The sequence below is a fragment of the Artibeus jamaicensis genome, unplaced genomic scaffold (genome assembly GCF_021234435.1).
Source record: "Artibeus jamaicensis isolate MK-2021 breed Jamaican fruit bat unplaced genomic scaffold, CSHL_Jam_final contig_1016, whole genome shotgun sequence".
In the NCBI taxonomy this organism is placed as follows: Eukaryota; Metazoa; Chordata; class Mammalia; order Chiroptera; family Phyllostomidae; genus Artibeus; species Artibeus jamaicensis.
In genome coordinates, this window is record NW_026521195.1 from 6019641 (window position 1) to 6036443 (window position 16803).

The following is a 16803-nucleotide window of genomic DNA, read 5'->3' on the forward strand; positions in this document are numbered from 1 at the left end:
CAGCACCACCCGGCTCCATCGGATGCTCTGTGGCATTGCCACAAAGCCCCGAGCTCATCTCTGCCTCCTTCCTTCACGTCATGGTACCTTTTTTGCCCTTTCATGAAGACAGGTTCTCTGGGGCAGCTTCTTACCGATAAGCCCAGTTTCCTCATAACTGAAGTCTTGATTTGGATGAGATACCATTTCTCCTTAATCAACCTCTTTTTTAAACTTTATTTGCACGAGTTTCATTTTCCTTCTTCCCAATTTCACGGGTAGATTTATTCTTACCTAGTAGATCTTAGCAATCTCAGAAAAAAAGCCATGTTAGCATATGACTTTTTTCCCCCTTTTCTCATGAAGTCGAGAACTTGCACCTTTTCACTTAAGGAAGCACTTTCCTGCATCCCTTTCACAGGTCTGAATGGCAACATCGCTACTCCAGTGCTTTGGGCCATTACTTGGACACAATCACAGCGACACCCACACTGACAGTTACCTGCTCACCAAAACGGACACCTGACTAGCAAACAGGCTGAGAGCAGATAAAGGGATGATTCACTTCCAGGGCAGGAGGAGCAGATGAGCAAAGGGTTGCTCATGCTACACAAAACGCATGCACTTGAAAACTCATGTTATTTCTGGAATTTTCCATTTCACATTTACAGACTGTGGTTGACTGGGGGTGACTGATACTGTGGAAAGCGGAACCTCAGATAAGGGAGAGCTATTGCATGTGCACACATATGTTATAACCACTCACGTTAAGTGGCATGCCCCTTCCTTCGAAGGTGCCCTGGAAGTTCATTTCTCCTCTTTCTCCTTGAACATGGCCTGGTGTTTTGCAGAGCGTGCCATAATTTTCCATTAATTGACCTGCCGATTATTTCTAGTTAACTTCCCTATGGAGGAACTTCCCAGCTGTTCCCATTTTTCCCTTTAAACAGTGGAGACGATCCTTTCCCGAGTACCTTGGCTCACCTGCCTGATCATCCAAGGAGAGTGAGGGGAAGGCACCGAAGCAGCCAGGCTTTGGTTCCGGGGAAGAAAAGAAGCAGGTTCTCGATCTAGATTCCTTGCAAATGTGCCGAACACCAGGCCTCCTGGTACAAAGACTAGTATTTGCTAAGAGGTCTCTATCCAGGGAATGCCCCTAGCAGATTGTAGCTGGTCAGCAGCTGGCCGCGGTAAATAAACTTAGAATTTATGGACTTGTGCGCCTGGTCTCCCGAAGTCACACCAGCGATGTAAAGACATAGGGTGTGAAAGAGCAAAGTTTCCTCACCCAGACTCCCTGCTTGGAGAGGTTCCCCCAAACTCACCTGAGACCTCACCTATTACCTGGGGCCAGAGTGCATGTCCAACATAGACTCGGGGGACCACAGGCATCCAGGCTGTTGCAGAGTCCACCCTGCACCCCCTAACCAGTGCCTGGAAATGATGGCTCCACCTTTACACAGACAAGAGCTCCGATTAGGGCGTTAGGGGAGGTGGCCAAAACGCCATCCAGAACGGCTGAATCGGTTGGGTTTCTATTTTCATCAAGAACACAAGTTTTTTCCTCAGCACGCAGGCTCCAGTTCCACCGATCTGAGTGAGGGCTGATTTGCATGTGTGTTCTTTTGTCCATTAGCATTCGTTTTACGTTAGTTGGCTCTTGGGACATGTGTGTGTTTTCTTGCTAATATTATTTGCCCATTTCTTTTAGGTTAAAATTCTATTTATTAATTTGAGAAATATCGTAGAGGAATGACAACGCATGTAGATTCTGGGTTAGCATCCTGGTGGGCCCTTTGCCAAGCACGTGGCCTCAGAAAAATTACCTAAATTTTAGTTTCTCATTCAAGACCCATTTCAGAAGGCCCTGTGAAGAGGATAGGAGATGATCCATGTGAAACACCAAGAATATCACCTGGTGCGTAGTAAGTGCTCAAACAGTGGCAGACGGCCACGGGGGCTCTTTATACATTTTGCATGTTAATTCTTTGATGAGTAAGTACGTTGTAAATATTTTGTCCTGATCTGTTGGTTATGTTTTGTTTACAGACATTTGTCAGGCAGGCTGGTTTTTTTTTAGTTATTTTTCAAGTACAGTTTTTTGTCTATTTCTCCCATCCCAGCCCCCCCACCCCGTGCTCCCCGCCTCCCTCCAATTTCCTCCCCCTCCCCCCAGTCCTCATCCCTGTGTCTTTCATACTTGTTCCTCAAAATCCCTCCCCTTTTTCCCCCTTAAATTCCCTTCCCTCTCCCCTCTGGTCACTGCCCACTTGTTCTCTATTTCAGTGTCTTTGTTTTTATTCTGCTTGCTTGTTTTGTTGTTTAGCTTCCTGTTAAAGGTGAAATCATATGGTATTTGTCTTTCGACACCTGGCCTATTTCACTCAGCATAATGCTTTCCAGTTCCATCCATGCTGTTGCAAAGGGTAGGAGCTCCTTCTTTCTCTCAGGCAGGCTGTTCTTATGCAGACGAACCTGCCGTTTTTCCCTTTATAGATTTCACTGTAGCCTGACTTTCTGTTTGAACCACGTCATTGAACTGGCTGCTCCAGGTTTCACTTCACATTTTCCAAGTCTGTGGTCAGAATCTTAAGATTCCTCTTCGCTCTCACCAGAGATGGCCCGTTTTTCTTTGGTGGATGGCAGTCACTGGCCACTCCTTCTCCACGTTTCCCCTAAAGAACGTGTTCCTTTTGTCCCCCTTTCTCCATCCAAACCACGCTCCCCGATGGTCCTGTACACTCCGACGCTTCCAGCAGTCCCCCAGGCAGAGGACAGTGAATTCTTTCCAGCAGCATTTTTCAGTTTACAAGGTATTTCTATCTTGCTGTTCCACAATCACCTTAAATTTCTTCTAAAACTAAATTTTATATACCCTTTGTATCACAGGTGGCAAACACAAGGCCCATGGCCAAATCCAGCCCTCCACCTTGTTTTATCCAGCCCGGCACCTTGTTTCTACCTGGCGGCAGCACCAAGCTCTCGTGTAACTGTTAAGGAGCAGTTACACGTATACAGTCCTAACATTACATTCGGCCCTTTGAAGGCAGCCACGAGGCTGACGTGGCCCCCCAGTGAAAACGAGTCTGACACCTGCAGTTAATGTATACTAAGATAGAATGGTTTTTTCCTTTAGCTTACAACAAATAGGTGTGTGGAATGCTTTTCATGAACAAAAGAATATAACACGTCTGCCCTGGCCAGGTGGCTTAGGTGATTGGAGCATCACCCTGAACACCAAGAGGTTGTGGCTTCAACTGGATCAGGGCACATACTTAGGTTGCAGGTTCGATCTCCAGTAGGGGGGCACATGGAAGGCAACCAATCAATCTCTCTCAAATCAATAAACATAAAAAATATAATGTATGTGTAATATGCATAGACTATCTCTAGAACACAGAAACTGGTAAAAGTGGTTGTGGCAATGGGAGAAGAGATACTTTTCATTCACTTCCTTGTGCCTTTTGGATTTTGTAGCATCACATATTAAGCACTTGGGGAATCTCCCTCCGCCCTCCAAATGCACATCGAGAACCAATGGAAATGGCCCCTTCTCACTCACGGCAGCCCGAAGGACACACGGGAAGCCCGGCCCTGGGACACAGACAAAATGATGAAGGATGCTGTCAGTACAATGCCCCTGAGAAGCCCCGCAGCCTGGGGATGTGGAGCAGTACACCATACATTTTCAAAATTGTTTCATGGATTACGCTATTACGGTTGTTGCAATTTTCCTCCCTCTGCCCCCCTTCATCCAGCACCCCCCCTCCCCCAGGCAGTCCCCACACCACTGTTCATGTCTATGCATCACGCATGTAAGTTCTTTGGCTACTCCATTTTCTATACTGTGCTTTACATCCCCATGGCTATTCTGTGACTGCCTGTCTGTACTTAATCCCCTCACCTCTTCACCCGTGCCCCCAAACACCCCCAATCTGACAACCCTCAAAATGTTCTCTGTATCCATGATTCTATCTGCTTTTTGTTTGCTTAGTTTTTTTATTATTCAATTATTGATAAGTATGTTTGCCATTTTATTGTTCATAGTTTTGATAATCTTTTTTTTAAGTAAGTCCCTTTAACATTTCATATAATGAAGGTTTGGTCATGATGAACTCCTTTAACTTGACCTTGTCTGGGAAGCTCTTTATCTGCCCTTCGATTCTAAATACCTTTGCTGGGTAGAGAAATCTTGGCTGTAGGTCCCTGCTTTTCATAACTGAGTATTTCTTGCCAGTCCCTTCCAGCCCTCAAAGTTTCTTTTAAGAAACCAACTGACAGTCTAATGGGAACTCCTTTGTAGGTAACTGACTGCCTTTTTCTTGCTTTTAAGATTCTCTCTCTTTAACCTTTGGCATTTTAATTATGTTTCTTGGAGTGGCCCTCTTTGGGTCCATCTTCTTCAGGACTCTGTGCTTCCTGAACTTGCATGTCTATTTCCATCACCAAATTAGGGAAGTTTTACTTCATTATTTTTTTCAAATAGACTGCCAATAAGATTGCTTAAATAACTGATTCTGTAAGCCATTTGCAAGTATTTATTTAGGTAAGAGATCATAAAATAAATTTTTACAATACACATAAAACACATTTAAAACAGTAAAAGATAAAATGACAGGTGACAGAATTTAGTGTTTATAAATGAGGGCATCAACAACTTTGACAATTCAAAGAAACCCAAAGTGTACTTAAAAGTTTGAGACCATGCTTTACAATGTTTTATAACAAAAATATAAAGAATAAAGTATTAGGCTTTTAAGGTAATACATTACTTAATAGTTTTTCAAATGATTTCGTAACGGATTTCTGGACACTGTCCTATATGGACATGAAAAGTAAGAAAATCGAGAACTTTGGCAAGCAAAGTGTTAGTCCACAGCAGCTTATAAAGTGTACTTGTTTTATATAAAAGCTCTTGAATTTACACCTGTTCTTATTACCAGAACAGAGAAAAACTAACATGCCAAGTATCTTTGAGGAGTCTGTAAGATATACAGCAAAAATCATTACTTTTAAAAGCCTATATTCTATGAAAATCTGCACCACACGCATCTAAAGTAATTGAGAAAATGTAAACCATAGGATTATTAAGTCTTCTAAATAAAACACTTAACCCCACACATCCTACGCATTACCCCTAAGTCCCATCTCCTGTTTGAAGCTGTAAGCTTTAAGCTAAGGTGCGTCTGTCATTTGAAACTGTCCTCACCCCCACTGCTGCGAACCTGTCCATAAGGCCCCTCAGGCATTTTCTCAGTCTCTGATAACAAGAGACCCAATGAAGGACCCTGCCCGAACGAGGAAGTGCTCGGGCTCCAGAATGAATGACCTCTAACCCCTGAAGACACTCTACAGGACCAAAAAGACAACTTAAAATTTCTTACTTAAAAAAAATTACTATGAATAACTGAATAATTAGATTTCTAGGAAAATGAGACTTTTAAATTAAGATTTAGTAAAATCAACTATAATGAATTTTCCTCCAATTATTTACGAATGACAGAAGACAAATCAGCTGAAGTTTTACATACAAAAGACATAAATACTGCATAATATGTAGTGAATATTGGCACATCCCCTTTCATTTTTTAAAGCAAAAAATGCAATCAGCCTGTCTGATGCTCTTCAGACACACATATGACATAGCCCAGAAATACCCTCTGGGCGGCACAGAAACTGCCCGGCCTAGGGCTTCCCAATGGGTTTGTAGCAGGCATCGGGCTGCCAGAGGCGGATATCGACGAGCGCCTGATTGAGCTTCTGCATCCAGAGATCCCGCTCCTCCTTGGTGTCTGCGGACAGCCAGTGCCTACAGGAGCAAACACACAAGAGCTCAAGACCCTTCCCACCCGTTCCGCACTCCCTGCACACTCCCGCCAGAGGGAAGGCTGAACGAACCCATCAAATAAGTTACTCCTTACCCTGTTTTTGTGGGTGCTTGAAAGCCCCACGGGGAGATGCTTCTTCAATTATAATGTAAAAAGTTACTCTGTAGGCTGCTTAGCTGAATCACTCTGCACACTGATGACATTTGGTAAATAAGGGCGTTTTCACACTGAACACACTCACTGTCTCGCATGGATGGGTGGTCTGGCCTGGGCAGTCAGGTGGTGTGGGCCACCCCGGGTGTGGGCCACTTTCTCACAAGAGCTGGCACACCACCGGCCTCAATCCGATGCTCCCCAAATCCCTCCAACCCGGGCTCCCTGGAGCTGGGACCACAGGCTCACAGGCGAGGGTCAGGGCGGGTTAACTCTCTAACACACAAGCAGAGTGTTCTTCTAGGGGACAGACAGTTGGAAGGTTTTTATATTGGCCTCCTTCGCTCCCCACTGGTGACAGAAACGACACGAGCACGGATAAGCAGTGAGGGGTCACCGAGGGGTCACCTAGCGGTCAGTGAAGAAGGGTGCAACGCTGACAATCATAACAGTGACCGTTCACAGAGTTCACTCCACGTGCTCCTTGACAATGTGCTACGTGGGCCTGATCCTTAATCTCCACTGCCCCTCCGTGGAAGGCAGTTTTCACAGGGAAACTCAGAGGGCCAGCAAAGCTAACTCGCTGCAGCTACACTCAGTCAGCCACTGAGTCGGGATTTAAACTGAGTTCTGTCAACTTCAAAGCTCCCCTGAGCAGTGTGGGCCTCCCCCGGGGAAGCATCTCTGCTTCGCACGTGCGGGCTGCAGCGGGAAGCCAGCAAGATTAGTCAGAAGAGGAACCTTTTGTACTGAACCTTTTGTACAGGAGGGAAAGGCAGTGGGGTCGGTCAGTAGAAACAGAAATGAGACCCATTAAATTTAGATAAAAGGCCCTGCATGGAAACAGGCAAGTGAGGCAAAGCGAATGCAGGACAGTAAAATGTTTACATTTCACAAAACAGATGATCACAACAGTTTTGAGAAGCCACCACGCAGAGCTGAAGACTCAGCAGGGACTGAACTGAGAATGCAAGTGTCAAAAGCTTGGATAAAGAAGTGTCCACCCCAATCACGATAATGTCATAATGAGAAAAACGGCAGGCAGAGGGGTCGGGGCACCAGGATCCCACTATTTCTACCACAGGAGACAGTCAAGACAAGTCTGGGAGGGCTCGTTTGCACATAAAAGTGAAGACTACATTTAAAAAAAGTACTACTTAAAAGGGTTAAATTAAAATGGGCTCGGTGGCCAGGAACCACTTGTACTGAAATTTGGCTGGTTCCTCCACTGTCCGTGAACGTGGACAAACAAAATGACTAAACCCACTGCGCCCCTACCATTCTGCCCGATGCCACTGCACACCGAGGCCCCCGGACCACAGGAGGGAAGGACTTCACCTGACCTCATCTGAAGTAATCTAGACATCCACGGTTCCCAGAGAATGGGTCCCCTAGCTAGCTATTTTAAAGCAAACTGGGAGTATTCAGGCAACTCTGCTCCGTTTTAATACATATACTGTCTCTTGGCTATAGCTTCCTGGTATTTCCACATCCGAAACTCACGGCGTCAGTTCTACTACCTCCCTGTCTGCAAAGCCCACCAACAGCCTCATCAATAGAGACTGTGTCGAGGTCAAACCTGTGTCCGACTCACAGCTCTGTACACTGAAGGTGGTCTTCAAGCTTCTCCTGGGCATCTGAGCAAAAGAATCTTAAGACTCTTAACAATATAAGCTTTGTATCTTCAACTTAAGCTTCGGGTTAACAAAAAGGGACACCCCCGAGAGTTCGTTCTGTTAATCTCCAAAGAGAAATGTCAGGGCGGGATGACCACTTCTGTGAGCCCCCTGATAATCAAGGGTGTTTTGGAATGAAAAGGAAGGGGATGTGTAAATCTCTTTAAATAATAATTGACTTCTCAAAATTATACATGAAATTTCTAACTCAACCCAAAGCATATTAGCTACGACCCTGCAAACGGGGCTACACCAGGAGTATACTGAAAACATGACTAGCTAAGCTGTAACTTAAGTGTTACGCTTTTCCTGACTCTGCTAATTCGGTCATTCAGTTGTTGTCCTCCTGACAGTCCGTGTGTCTCATTTCCTTGTTCAGACTGTACCCTCTTTAAGGACAAGGACCGCCTCTGGTGTTTCCCGCACGGGAAAGAACCTGGTGGGCAGTCATTTGCTTTGTTCACAGAACCATTCGCAGCCCGGGACGTACTTGGTGACGCAGAGTGTGTCCCTGCACTGGCTGACGAGTGTCTCTCGGTCGTCCTCTCTCTGCGGTCGGACAGTGATGAACTCGAAGGTGTTGCGTCTCGCACAGAACTCTCTGCTGGCTGGTTCTACCTGACGACTGGTACAATTGGCCAGATTTATCCTTCCTATGGGATTCTTCACAAACAAACATTTAAAGAGATCATGAGTAGAAAATAAGACCATTTAAGTCAGTAAGCATTAAGCAGTATTTAAGTTTATGTAAGCTTAAAAAGCCATTAATTTAAAATTTAATCAGACTAAGTTAGAGAAATATAAGTAATATACAGGATGGGGCAGAAGTAGGTTTACGGCTGGGAGTCTATAACACAGTTCATCCTTGTGTTACTATTTATTCATTACTGCATTATTTCCCATACAAACAACTGTCAACCTACTCTTGCCCCACCCTCTGTAATGCTTCTTAGTGATAAAAACCATAAATGGACATAAGAGTAAAAACCAAAATGTCAACTGGAGCTCTTAAGTCAACTCAAAAAATAAACTCAGCTGGGGAAAACTTCAAACAGAAGGAAACTTTAAAAAAAACAGAAACGTACAAATGAACAGTGTCCTGAAGTCGCGCCCCAGCTCTAACACTAGAAACACCCACGGCCTTTCGTGCCCAACCCGCTCGCTCCCTCCCCTTCTGTGAGCCGAAGCCTAGACCCGCCATCTCATCCGCCAGCGTTTCCCACAGGCCCCCGGCAAGCAAGCCCCCCCCCCCCGGCTCTGGCTGCCTGCTGGGAGCCGTGGCACTCCTCTGAGGGTCGAAGGTGGACACTCAGGAGGCCCAGTGGTCCTCAAAGTGGGGACTTGTGAGCATAGCCAGGTTATAAACAACCAACAAAAGTGGGCACTGGACTGGTGACTTAAAAAGAAATTAAAGCGCAATATGCCACTCTAAAACATGAGGCTTGCTAACTCTGGAAAGAGCAGTAATGACCTCTGTTGACTGGTTGAGGGGTGAGTAACAAACTCTCATACGTTGCTGTTGAAAATATAAAACAATCCAGCCCTGGCTGGTGGCTCAGTGGATTCAGTGCCGGGATGTGAAATAAAGGGTCGCTGGTTCAATTCCCAGTCATGGCACATGCCTGTGTTGGAGCCAGGTCCCCAGTAGGGGGTGCAGAAGAGGCAACCACACATTGATGTTTCTCCCTCTTTTTCTCCCTCCTTTCCCCCCTCTCTAAAAATAATAAAGCTTTTAAAAATTAAAAAAATAATAAAATACATGCCAAGCAAGAGACAAATTAAAAATTGCAATGTACCATAAATGGATAAAAGATATAGATAAATCAATCTACAGAAAATATAAATAGCCACACCACACAAGAAAAGATGCTCACTCTCAATGCTTAATCATGGAAACAGAAAATAAAGCAGTGCGTTGGAAGAGTTCGCACCCAGGACACTGACAAAGTGAAGAGGCTCACACATGGAGTGCTGGTGGGGACCCGGAACCCCGAGAACGAGCTGACGGGAACAGAGGCTGGCTGCACAGCCACTTCAGGAGCCACGGGACAAAATCTGGTCGTGCTGAGCCACGAGCCAGCGAAGTGGCCACGAGGTGCAAACTCAACAAAGAGCTCTTGCCTATCTACACGCCCAGCCCGGTCATGGCAGCGCCTTGGACACCACGGAAGAGTCCAGAGAGAGGGGAATGGAGGAACTGGCTGTGGTGTGCTCGTGCGACGGAAGGGACGCTGTAGTGCAGGGGAAGGGCGGGAGGTCCGCAAACCAGAGCTGCACCGGCAACCCAGACCAGCCTCACAGACCGAGGGGGGCCAAGAAACACAAGTGGACGCCAGTTGTGTAATGCTTAAAATGATGCACCTGCAGCCACGTATTGCTTAGGAATAGGGACATAAGTAATAAAAAATTAAATAAACAAGTGGGAGCAGAAGTTCAGGGTAGGGGTTAGTGCTACAGGGGAGAGAAAACTACACGGGACCCTCAACGGAACTCCCATTGATAACGCAGAGGCCGGTGGACATTATTTGTTTTGTATGTCTTTTTGAACACCCTAAACATCTCATGATACATTTTTAAATGAAACTTTACATGGCTACAATAATACAAAAGTATTTTTAATATATTTCTGACTGGAAATGCCAACTAAAATATTATGAAACATTCTAGTGGGAAAGAAATACAATATATGCCTTAAGGTATTTTAACAGTGGTTGAGTCATAGGGAATGGATAAAATATTTATACACACACACACACACACACACACACACACACATCTTGCCACAAGACCCTTCTTAATGGCGTAGCAGATGAGCTCGGGGGAGCCTGGGTGGGTGGTGGGGACGCCTGCACGCACAGGACGTGCAAGCAGCCAGGGCTTAACCACTGGCCAGCTCTCCACGTTACCTTTCGCTTCTCGTCATCTGGGTAAGTCCAGTAAGAGATACAGTTTCCAGAGAGAATGCACCATCTTCGATGCCAGGCACCAAAACCACTAACATCTTCAAATATGGTCTAAAAGAATCAATGAAATACTGACTTTAGAAACTTGAGGATCAAGTGAATGTTAATTCCATTGGTTAAACGTCAACACGTTGAAATACTTCGATTTCGCAATCAATGTGCACTATTTTTCATCGTGCCTTTTACCTTGGGAATGCAAGTTACTGACTGCTCACACCCAGACATGCACCCGGATTTTCGGCATCATCTACAGGCAAACAGCATTTAAGAACTTTCACACATTAACCCCAAACACGCACATCTACCTAATGTTAGACTTTTAAAAAGCATAGTACCCCAAACCAAATGCTCCTTAAAGAAAAGTACTTCAAGTGTTAGAGAAGAAAATGATGAGAATATCATGCCTTATATATTAAAAAAAAAACTAATGACAGCTTATTACTTAGACGTCACACAGAAGACCACCATTTCATTTTTATGGAGGCGAACAAAACAGGACTGGAAGAGTCAGCTCATGACTACACGCCCTCACGGGTTACAGGGATGAATGTCTGAACTCAGAGCCACCAGGCCGCTTGGACGTGGCACCTGCCGACTGCCGGGTGCTGGCCAGCCCGCGCCTTCAGAACGCCAGCTCCGTTCCCACAGGAGTGAAGCGGTCCTGCTGGTTAAGAGCAGGGCTCTGGAACAGGTAGCTCGTAACGTGTGGGGGTTTTCTGTGCAAGGGCTTCTACTTCAACGGGAGAAGTGGACACTGCTTCCCCCCCAGCCCCACTATTTTTTAGTTGTAGTCATAATGGAGCCCTAATTTAAGTAAGTCCTTAATTTTAATTTTAAAAAGGCATCCTTTGGAAACCATTACATATGTTAAAAAAACAAAGCAAGGCAAAAGCATAGCAGTGCTCTCGGCCGGGGCTGGCAGGCCGTCCTGGGCAGCACGTGCACAGCACAGGTGTGGGCTCTGCAGCCACCCAGGCCTCGCGGCAGCCACCCACACAGCCACTGCTGTGGTGCAAAGCAGCCACAGACACCAAGGAGCACGTGTGCCAATGAAGCTTTATAAACACACATGGTGGGGCTGCCTTGCTGACCCCTAACATAGACAATCCAAAAGTGTCTTTGTGTTTGGTTCCAAAATGCATCAAGAATCTTCCACCTCAAATGGCTTGACAAAGCCTCACACCAAACCCTGCGAGGGGCATGGACACTCTCCTCGATCCACTAACTTGCGTAAATTTACCAAAAGCTGGCTCAGTTGGGAGTGCGTCTCTGGCCATAGAGGAAAATTACTTCGTGTGAAGAAATGCTTCCATTAATAGAATGAAACATCAAATCCATGAGCTTAATTAATTAGCTTACTCCAACCATCTAGCCTCTTACCCCACCTTTTTCTCTCTGCCCCCGTTTACCCTCTTTCCTCCCAAAGGCATGCTTTTTCCAGGCAACATCTGCTCACAGCCACCCAAGGAAATAAGACAGGAATCTTACTTCAACCTTGGAGACCAAGTTAGTATGAATAACTCACCAGCTCCCTCCTGTGTGTACATTCACCTTTTATATCACAAAGGTAACAGACAAGGAAAAATTTGATGGAGAAAATGACACAAGTGGCTATTGCTCTCTGCTATGATCAGAGAGGAATGACAAGAGGTCAGCTGATTAATTCTTACAGCCGAGGAGACTGCAGGCTAAGGAAATTAAATGAAACACACAATCACAAGGCAGAACTGGAACCTTCTGGGTGATCCGGAATGCCCTTCCCTTGCTCCTCTCAGTCCAGCCGCAGCTAGACCAGCACTATTTTAGAACCACTTAGAAAGGTCCTTCAGTCGGTCATCTCCCTCCCGACAGCTGGCAGGAAGGGAAACTGAACAACTTGAACTTCAGTTACCACCTCTATTCTTCAGAGAGGGCACAGGTCATGAAAATGCATTGATTAGACAGGGGACCGAAGTTATCTGGGTCAGGGTAAGGGCTCTATAAGAGAGGAAAAGCACGAAAAGACAGAACAAACTAGTTAAGAGCCCAGCTCAAAAATCAGATGGCTCAGACATTATATGCAAATAAACGAGCTGCCAGAGCCTATCAGCTGCCCAAGGTGTCTCCAACAAAACATGGAAATATTTACATCAAGAGAAAAGGTCACCGAGTAAACACCGCCTTCCACTCAGGAATGCATAAAAAACGCTTTTCCAAGACTATCTAGTGCCACCTGCTGGATTTACATGTGAAAGGAGCTAATGAGGAAGCCAGTTTACAGCCCCCTTGGCTTTCCATGCCCCCTTCCAATTCCCTCCATGCCTTTCACAGCAACTGCATGTGATTTGTCTCATTCAAATTCTCTGCTTCCAGAGAAAACCAAAGCTCCTGGATGTTCTCCACTTCTCACACACACCCACAATCATCTACGTATCCTTCATGCATCCGGTTCTCTTCTGGTGACGGAAACAGTATGATTCTAGGTAAAACCCATCCTGTGACCATGAACTGCGGCTTGGGTCTGGCTTCTACTCACCCTCAGGACCTCAATCCCAAAGGCCCAGCCCTCGAGTCTGTCCAACCCTAATAAAATGTCAAGGAAATCCTTCTTCTGCCCTCCAGACCCTGTCAAGCACCACACCCTACTTGCCCCTTCGTGCCAGACTTTGTTCTCGAGTTGCTCGCAGCCTCTTTCCTCACCCCCCACTCGCCCGATGACCACAGGCAACCTAGCTTCTGCTCCAACTGAGACTAGAGCGACCGCCTGCAAACAAGCCCCGTGGTCTGTCTGTATCTCTCCCTGTCTCTCTGTCTCTCTCTCGCCTCGGCAGCTGACGAGGGCCCACTGCGCCCCCTGCAGTGCCCTTCAGCAGCTTCTCTCCCGGGTCTGTGCACAGCTGTGGGGCTCCTCCTGGCTCTGTCCCACCCAATGCCCCTGAGCTGAAATCTCGGTCTCTGAACTGCACATTTCCAAATCTCGTCTCAGCTAAAACATCAATCTTGAACTCTACACCCCAATCCTTGAAACATGTTTCTAAGCACCTAAAATTCAAATTGTTTAAAACTTAATTCATGAAAACCTGACACGTTGGATAGGGATGGCCTGGTGAGGGGCATGAGAGTACTTTCTGGGGTAAGGTTTTAAATCTTAATCAAAACTTGGGGTACAGATACATGGATGCATCAAAACTCGGGGGATATACACCTGAGACTTAGGGGAGCATGCTAATGTCTATAATATACTTTGAAACCTGCCCCCCAATGTTGCTTTCAGCAGTGGCAGAAGGATGCCAGGTAGCAGAGGTACAACCAAGCCAGAGCAGTAAAGGAACATTAAGGCAAAAGACAGATGGTTCTGTCGTCCAGATCCCAGCCCTGCTTCTGCTGCTCCACCCCCCACAGTCACAGCACAGGGGCTGCCCTTCCTCCTCCTCCTCCCCCCACGACTGGATCCTCCATCTGGACTGCTGTCCCCATCACTGCTCTCAGGGAGAACTCAGTCTCCTTACTGGACATCTTCAGGGTCACCCTTCCAGCCTGCTTTCCACGTCAGTCAGAAGGATTTGAGGTCAGTCAAAACCCCAGTTTGATGTCTTTGCTTAAAACTAGAGTCCCCCACTGGCTTCAGGATAAAGTCCAAATTCTTTAAAAGGCCCTCGAACAGCAGGACCCAGTCCCCCTAAGCACATGGCCCTCCCCATCACCATGCTCACTGCCCCCCCACACACACACACACTGTGCTCAGCCTCTCTGAGACACCTGCCTGTCCCCACAGGACACCCTTTCCTCTGGGGGGCGAGAGGGCCACAGCGCATTCCCCTCCCTTCATCTGCAGCACCTTCCCTCCACCTCACCTACTCAGCGGTGTATGAGGTACTTCTCCCAGGAGCCTTGTTTAAGCCTCCTACCCACACTCAAGAGCCGACATCCCACCCGTTCGTGAACACACACGCACTCTTCACTTCCTCCTGTCATAGCACTGGGTCGTCCTCACCTGTTCACAAGTCCCTCCCCCTACCAGACGGAAGGCTGTTGAGCAGAGGGCTGTTCTGTGGCCTGTCATATTCCCAGCCAGCACAGGGACCGGCACACACTGGGAAAGCCACACAGCTCTACCGAGCCGATCCACCACCTCCTCAGACAGGCTTTCCTGCCGACGGAAAGCGAGTCTACTTCCACAAAGCAGAAAAAAGAAACACATGCTGATTACTTACTAGAAAACCTTTTTCTTCAACACTTGAATTCACTTGACATTTTATTTGTAAATAAATATGACCTTCCAAAGGAGATAAAAAGGGCACCTGCGAAGAAAGACAGTGAGTTATTTGCAAAAGACTTTCACACTCTGATTTTTCTTGATAAAATAGGTGTGTCCTGAATAGAGAATATTATGCCTTGCAAACACACTCTTCTCTAAAGCTAAAACATGAATTAAGTGGCCAAAAGCCACTGGTTCCTCAGCAACAAACACTTTAAAAGAATAAATCCATTCAAGTTAAAGATGATGAAAATAAAACCTTAAGTCCCAGTTAATGTGATAAAGAAAACTCAGATTTAAGAAGAGAATGTTAGTGCTTAGCCATTCTCCATCAATAAAATATACTCACTAGGAGACTAGACAAACCAACTGGTATATTAATGCAATAAAATATTACTTAGCCCCTGACCAGCATGGCTCAGTGGGCTGGGCACTGTACTGGCAAACTAAAGGTCGCTGGTTCGATTCCCACATGTCTGGGTTACAGGCCAGGCCCCCAGTGAGGGGTGTGTGAGAGACAGCTGATCTATGTTTCTCTCGCACATTGATGTTTCTCTCCCTCTCTTTCTCCCTCCCTGCCCCTCTGTCTAAAAATAAATAAGATAATTTAAAAAATTAACTATTACTCAGCGATAAATAATGGTGTACTGCAGAATTAAAAAGCTGACCCTCGAATTCACATGAAATTGCAAAAGGCCCCAAACAATCAAAACAATCTTGAAAGAGAAAAACAAAGCTGGAAGAACCATACTTCCCCGTTTCAAAGCTCAAAGCTACCATAATCAAAACGGCATGGCATTGGCATGAGAACAGACATGTAGAGCACAGGAAAGGAACTGAAAGTCCAGAAATAAACCCACACCTCTAGGACCAATTGATTTTCAGCAGGGTACCAAGACCATTCAATGAAGAAAGGGCAATCTTTCCAGCACAAGGTGCTGGGACACTGGGCACCCACATGTGGACGAAGATTGGGTCCCCACCTCACACCACACACAAGAATTAACTCCAAATGAATCAATGCCCTACATATGGAAGCTAAAAAACCATAACTCTTATAAGAAAACATAAAGGTAAATCTTCAATGATCGTGGATTTGGCAATGGATTCTCAGATACAACACCAAAAGCATGAACAACAAAAGAAAAAACTCACAAATTAGGCTTCATCAAAATTAAAAACTTTTCCCTGTGTAGATACCACAAAAAATTAGATGGAACTGCCACATAACCCAACAATCCCCCTTCTGGGAACTTGTCCAAAGTAACTGAAATCCACTTCGGAAAGGGACATCTGCGCCCCGATGTTCAGTGGAGTGTTCTTCACGACACCCACGCCCTAAAAGCAGCCTGACTGCCCATCAGCAGATGACGGACACAGGAAGTGTGGCAGAGTCTCCTTTCCCCCCACTTCTGAGCATAAACACTACTCTGGGCCACCCAGACGCTGTCCTCAGTGTGTGAGGTTTGTTTTTCGGGCTGTGAAACTCCGCTTTGTATCATCTCTTAGTTGTCCTCACCCATAGCCCAACGCCCGTGCGTGGCAGACCCTTGCGGGCGGCTAGGATTCTCTATTCCAAGGGGAAAAAAAGAATTTGAGAGCCTGCCATTGAGATTCATCATTTAAATTCCTGGATGCCAGACTGTGCACCAGACGTCTGTAACCTCCAATCAGAAGCCAAGCTCCAGGTGGTGGTGTCCTGAACCCTTAGCGGGAGGTGTCAAAGTCATTTTCACCGGGGGCCACATCAGCCTTGTGGTTGCCTTCAAAGGGCCGAAGGTAATGTTAGGACTGTACAAATGTAACTACTCCTTAACAGTCAAGTGAGAGCTGCCGCCGGGTAGAGAAATGGTGCCAAGCCGGATAAAACAAGGTGGAGGGCCCTGTGTTTGCCGCCTGTGCCTTAGAGAGAACGGTCTGCATGCACCTCAGAGGCGATGCCACTCTGAAGGGATCTCAGAGGCGGC

The 16803-nt window shown here is 46.2% G+C and overlaps 1 protein-coding gene across 2 annotated transcripts in view; it reads right to left on the bottom strand.

The window, feature by feature from the left end:
- Positions 1–4551: 4551 nt before the first annotated feature.
- The window catches only part of ANLN (anillin, actin binding protein), a 45514-nt gene continuing 33262 nt past the window's right edge, over positions 4552–16803 (bottom strand). Inside the window, exons 22-25 of one of the 2 annotated variants that reach the window (XM_053661882.1) lie at positions 14793–14879; positions 10543–10650; positions 8127–8299; positions 4552–5788 (exon numbers count right to left, since the gene is read on the bottom strand). In XM_053661882.1, coding sequence (XP_053517857.1) covers positions 5665–5788; positions 8127–8299; positions 10543–10650; positions 14793–14879 — 492 coding nt within the window. In that variant the 3' untranslated portion in view covers positions 4552–5664. The remainder of the gene's footprint in view (positions 5789–8126; positions 8300–10542; positions 10651–14792; positions 14880–16803) is intronic. The other variant, XM_053661888.1, reaches the window with a different exon arrangement.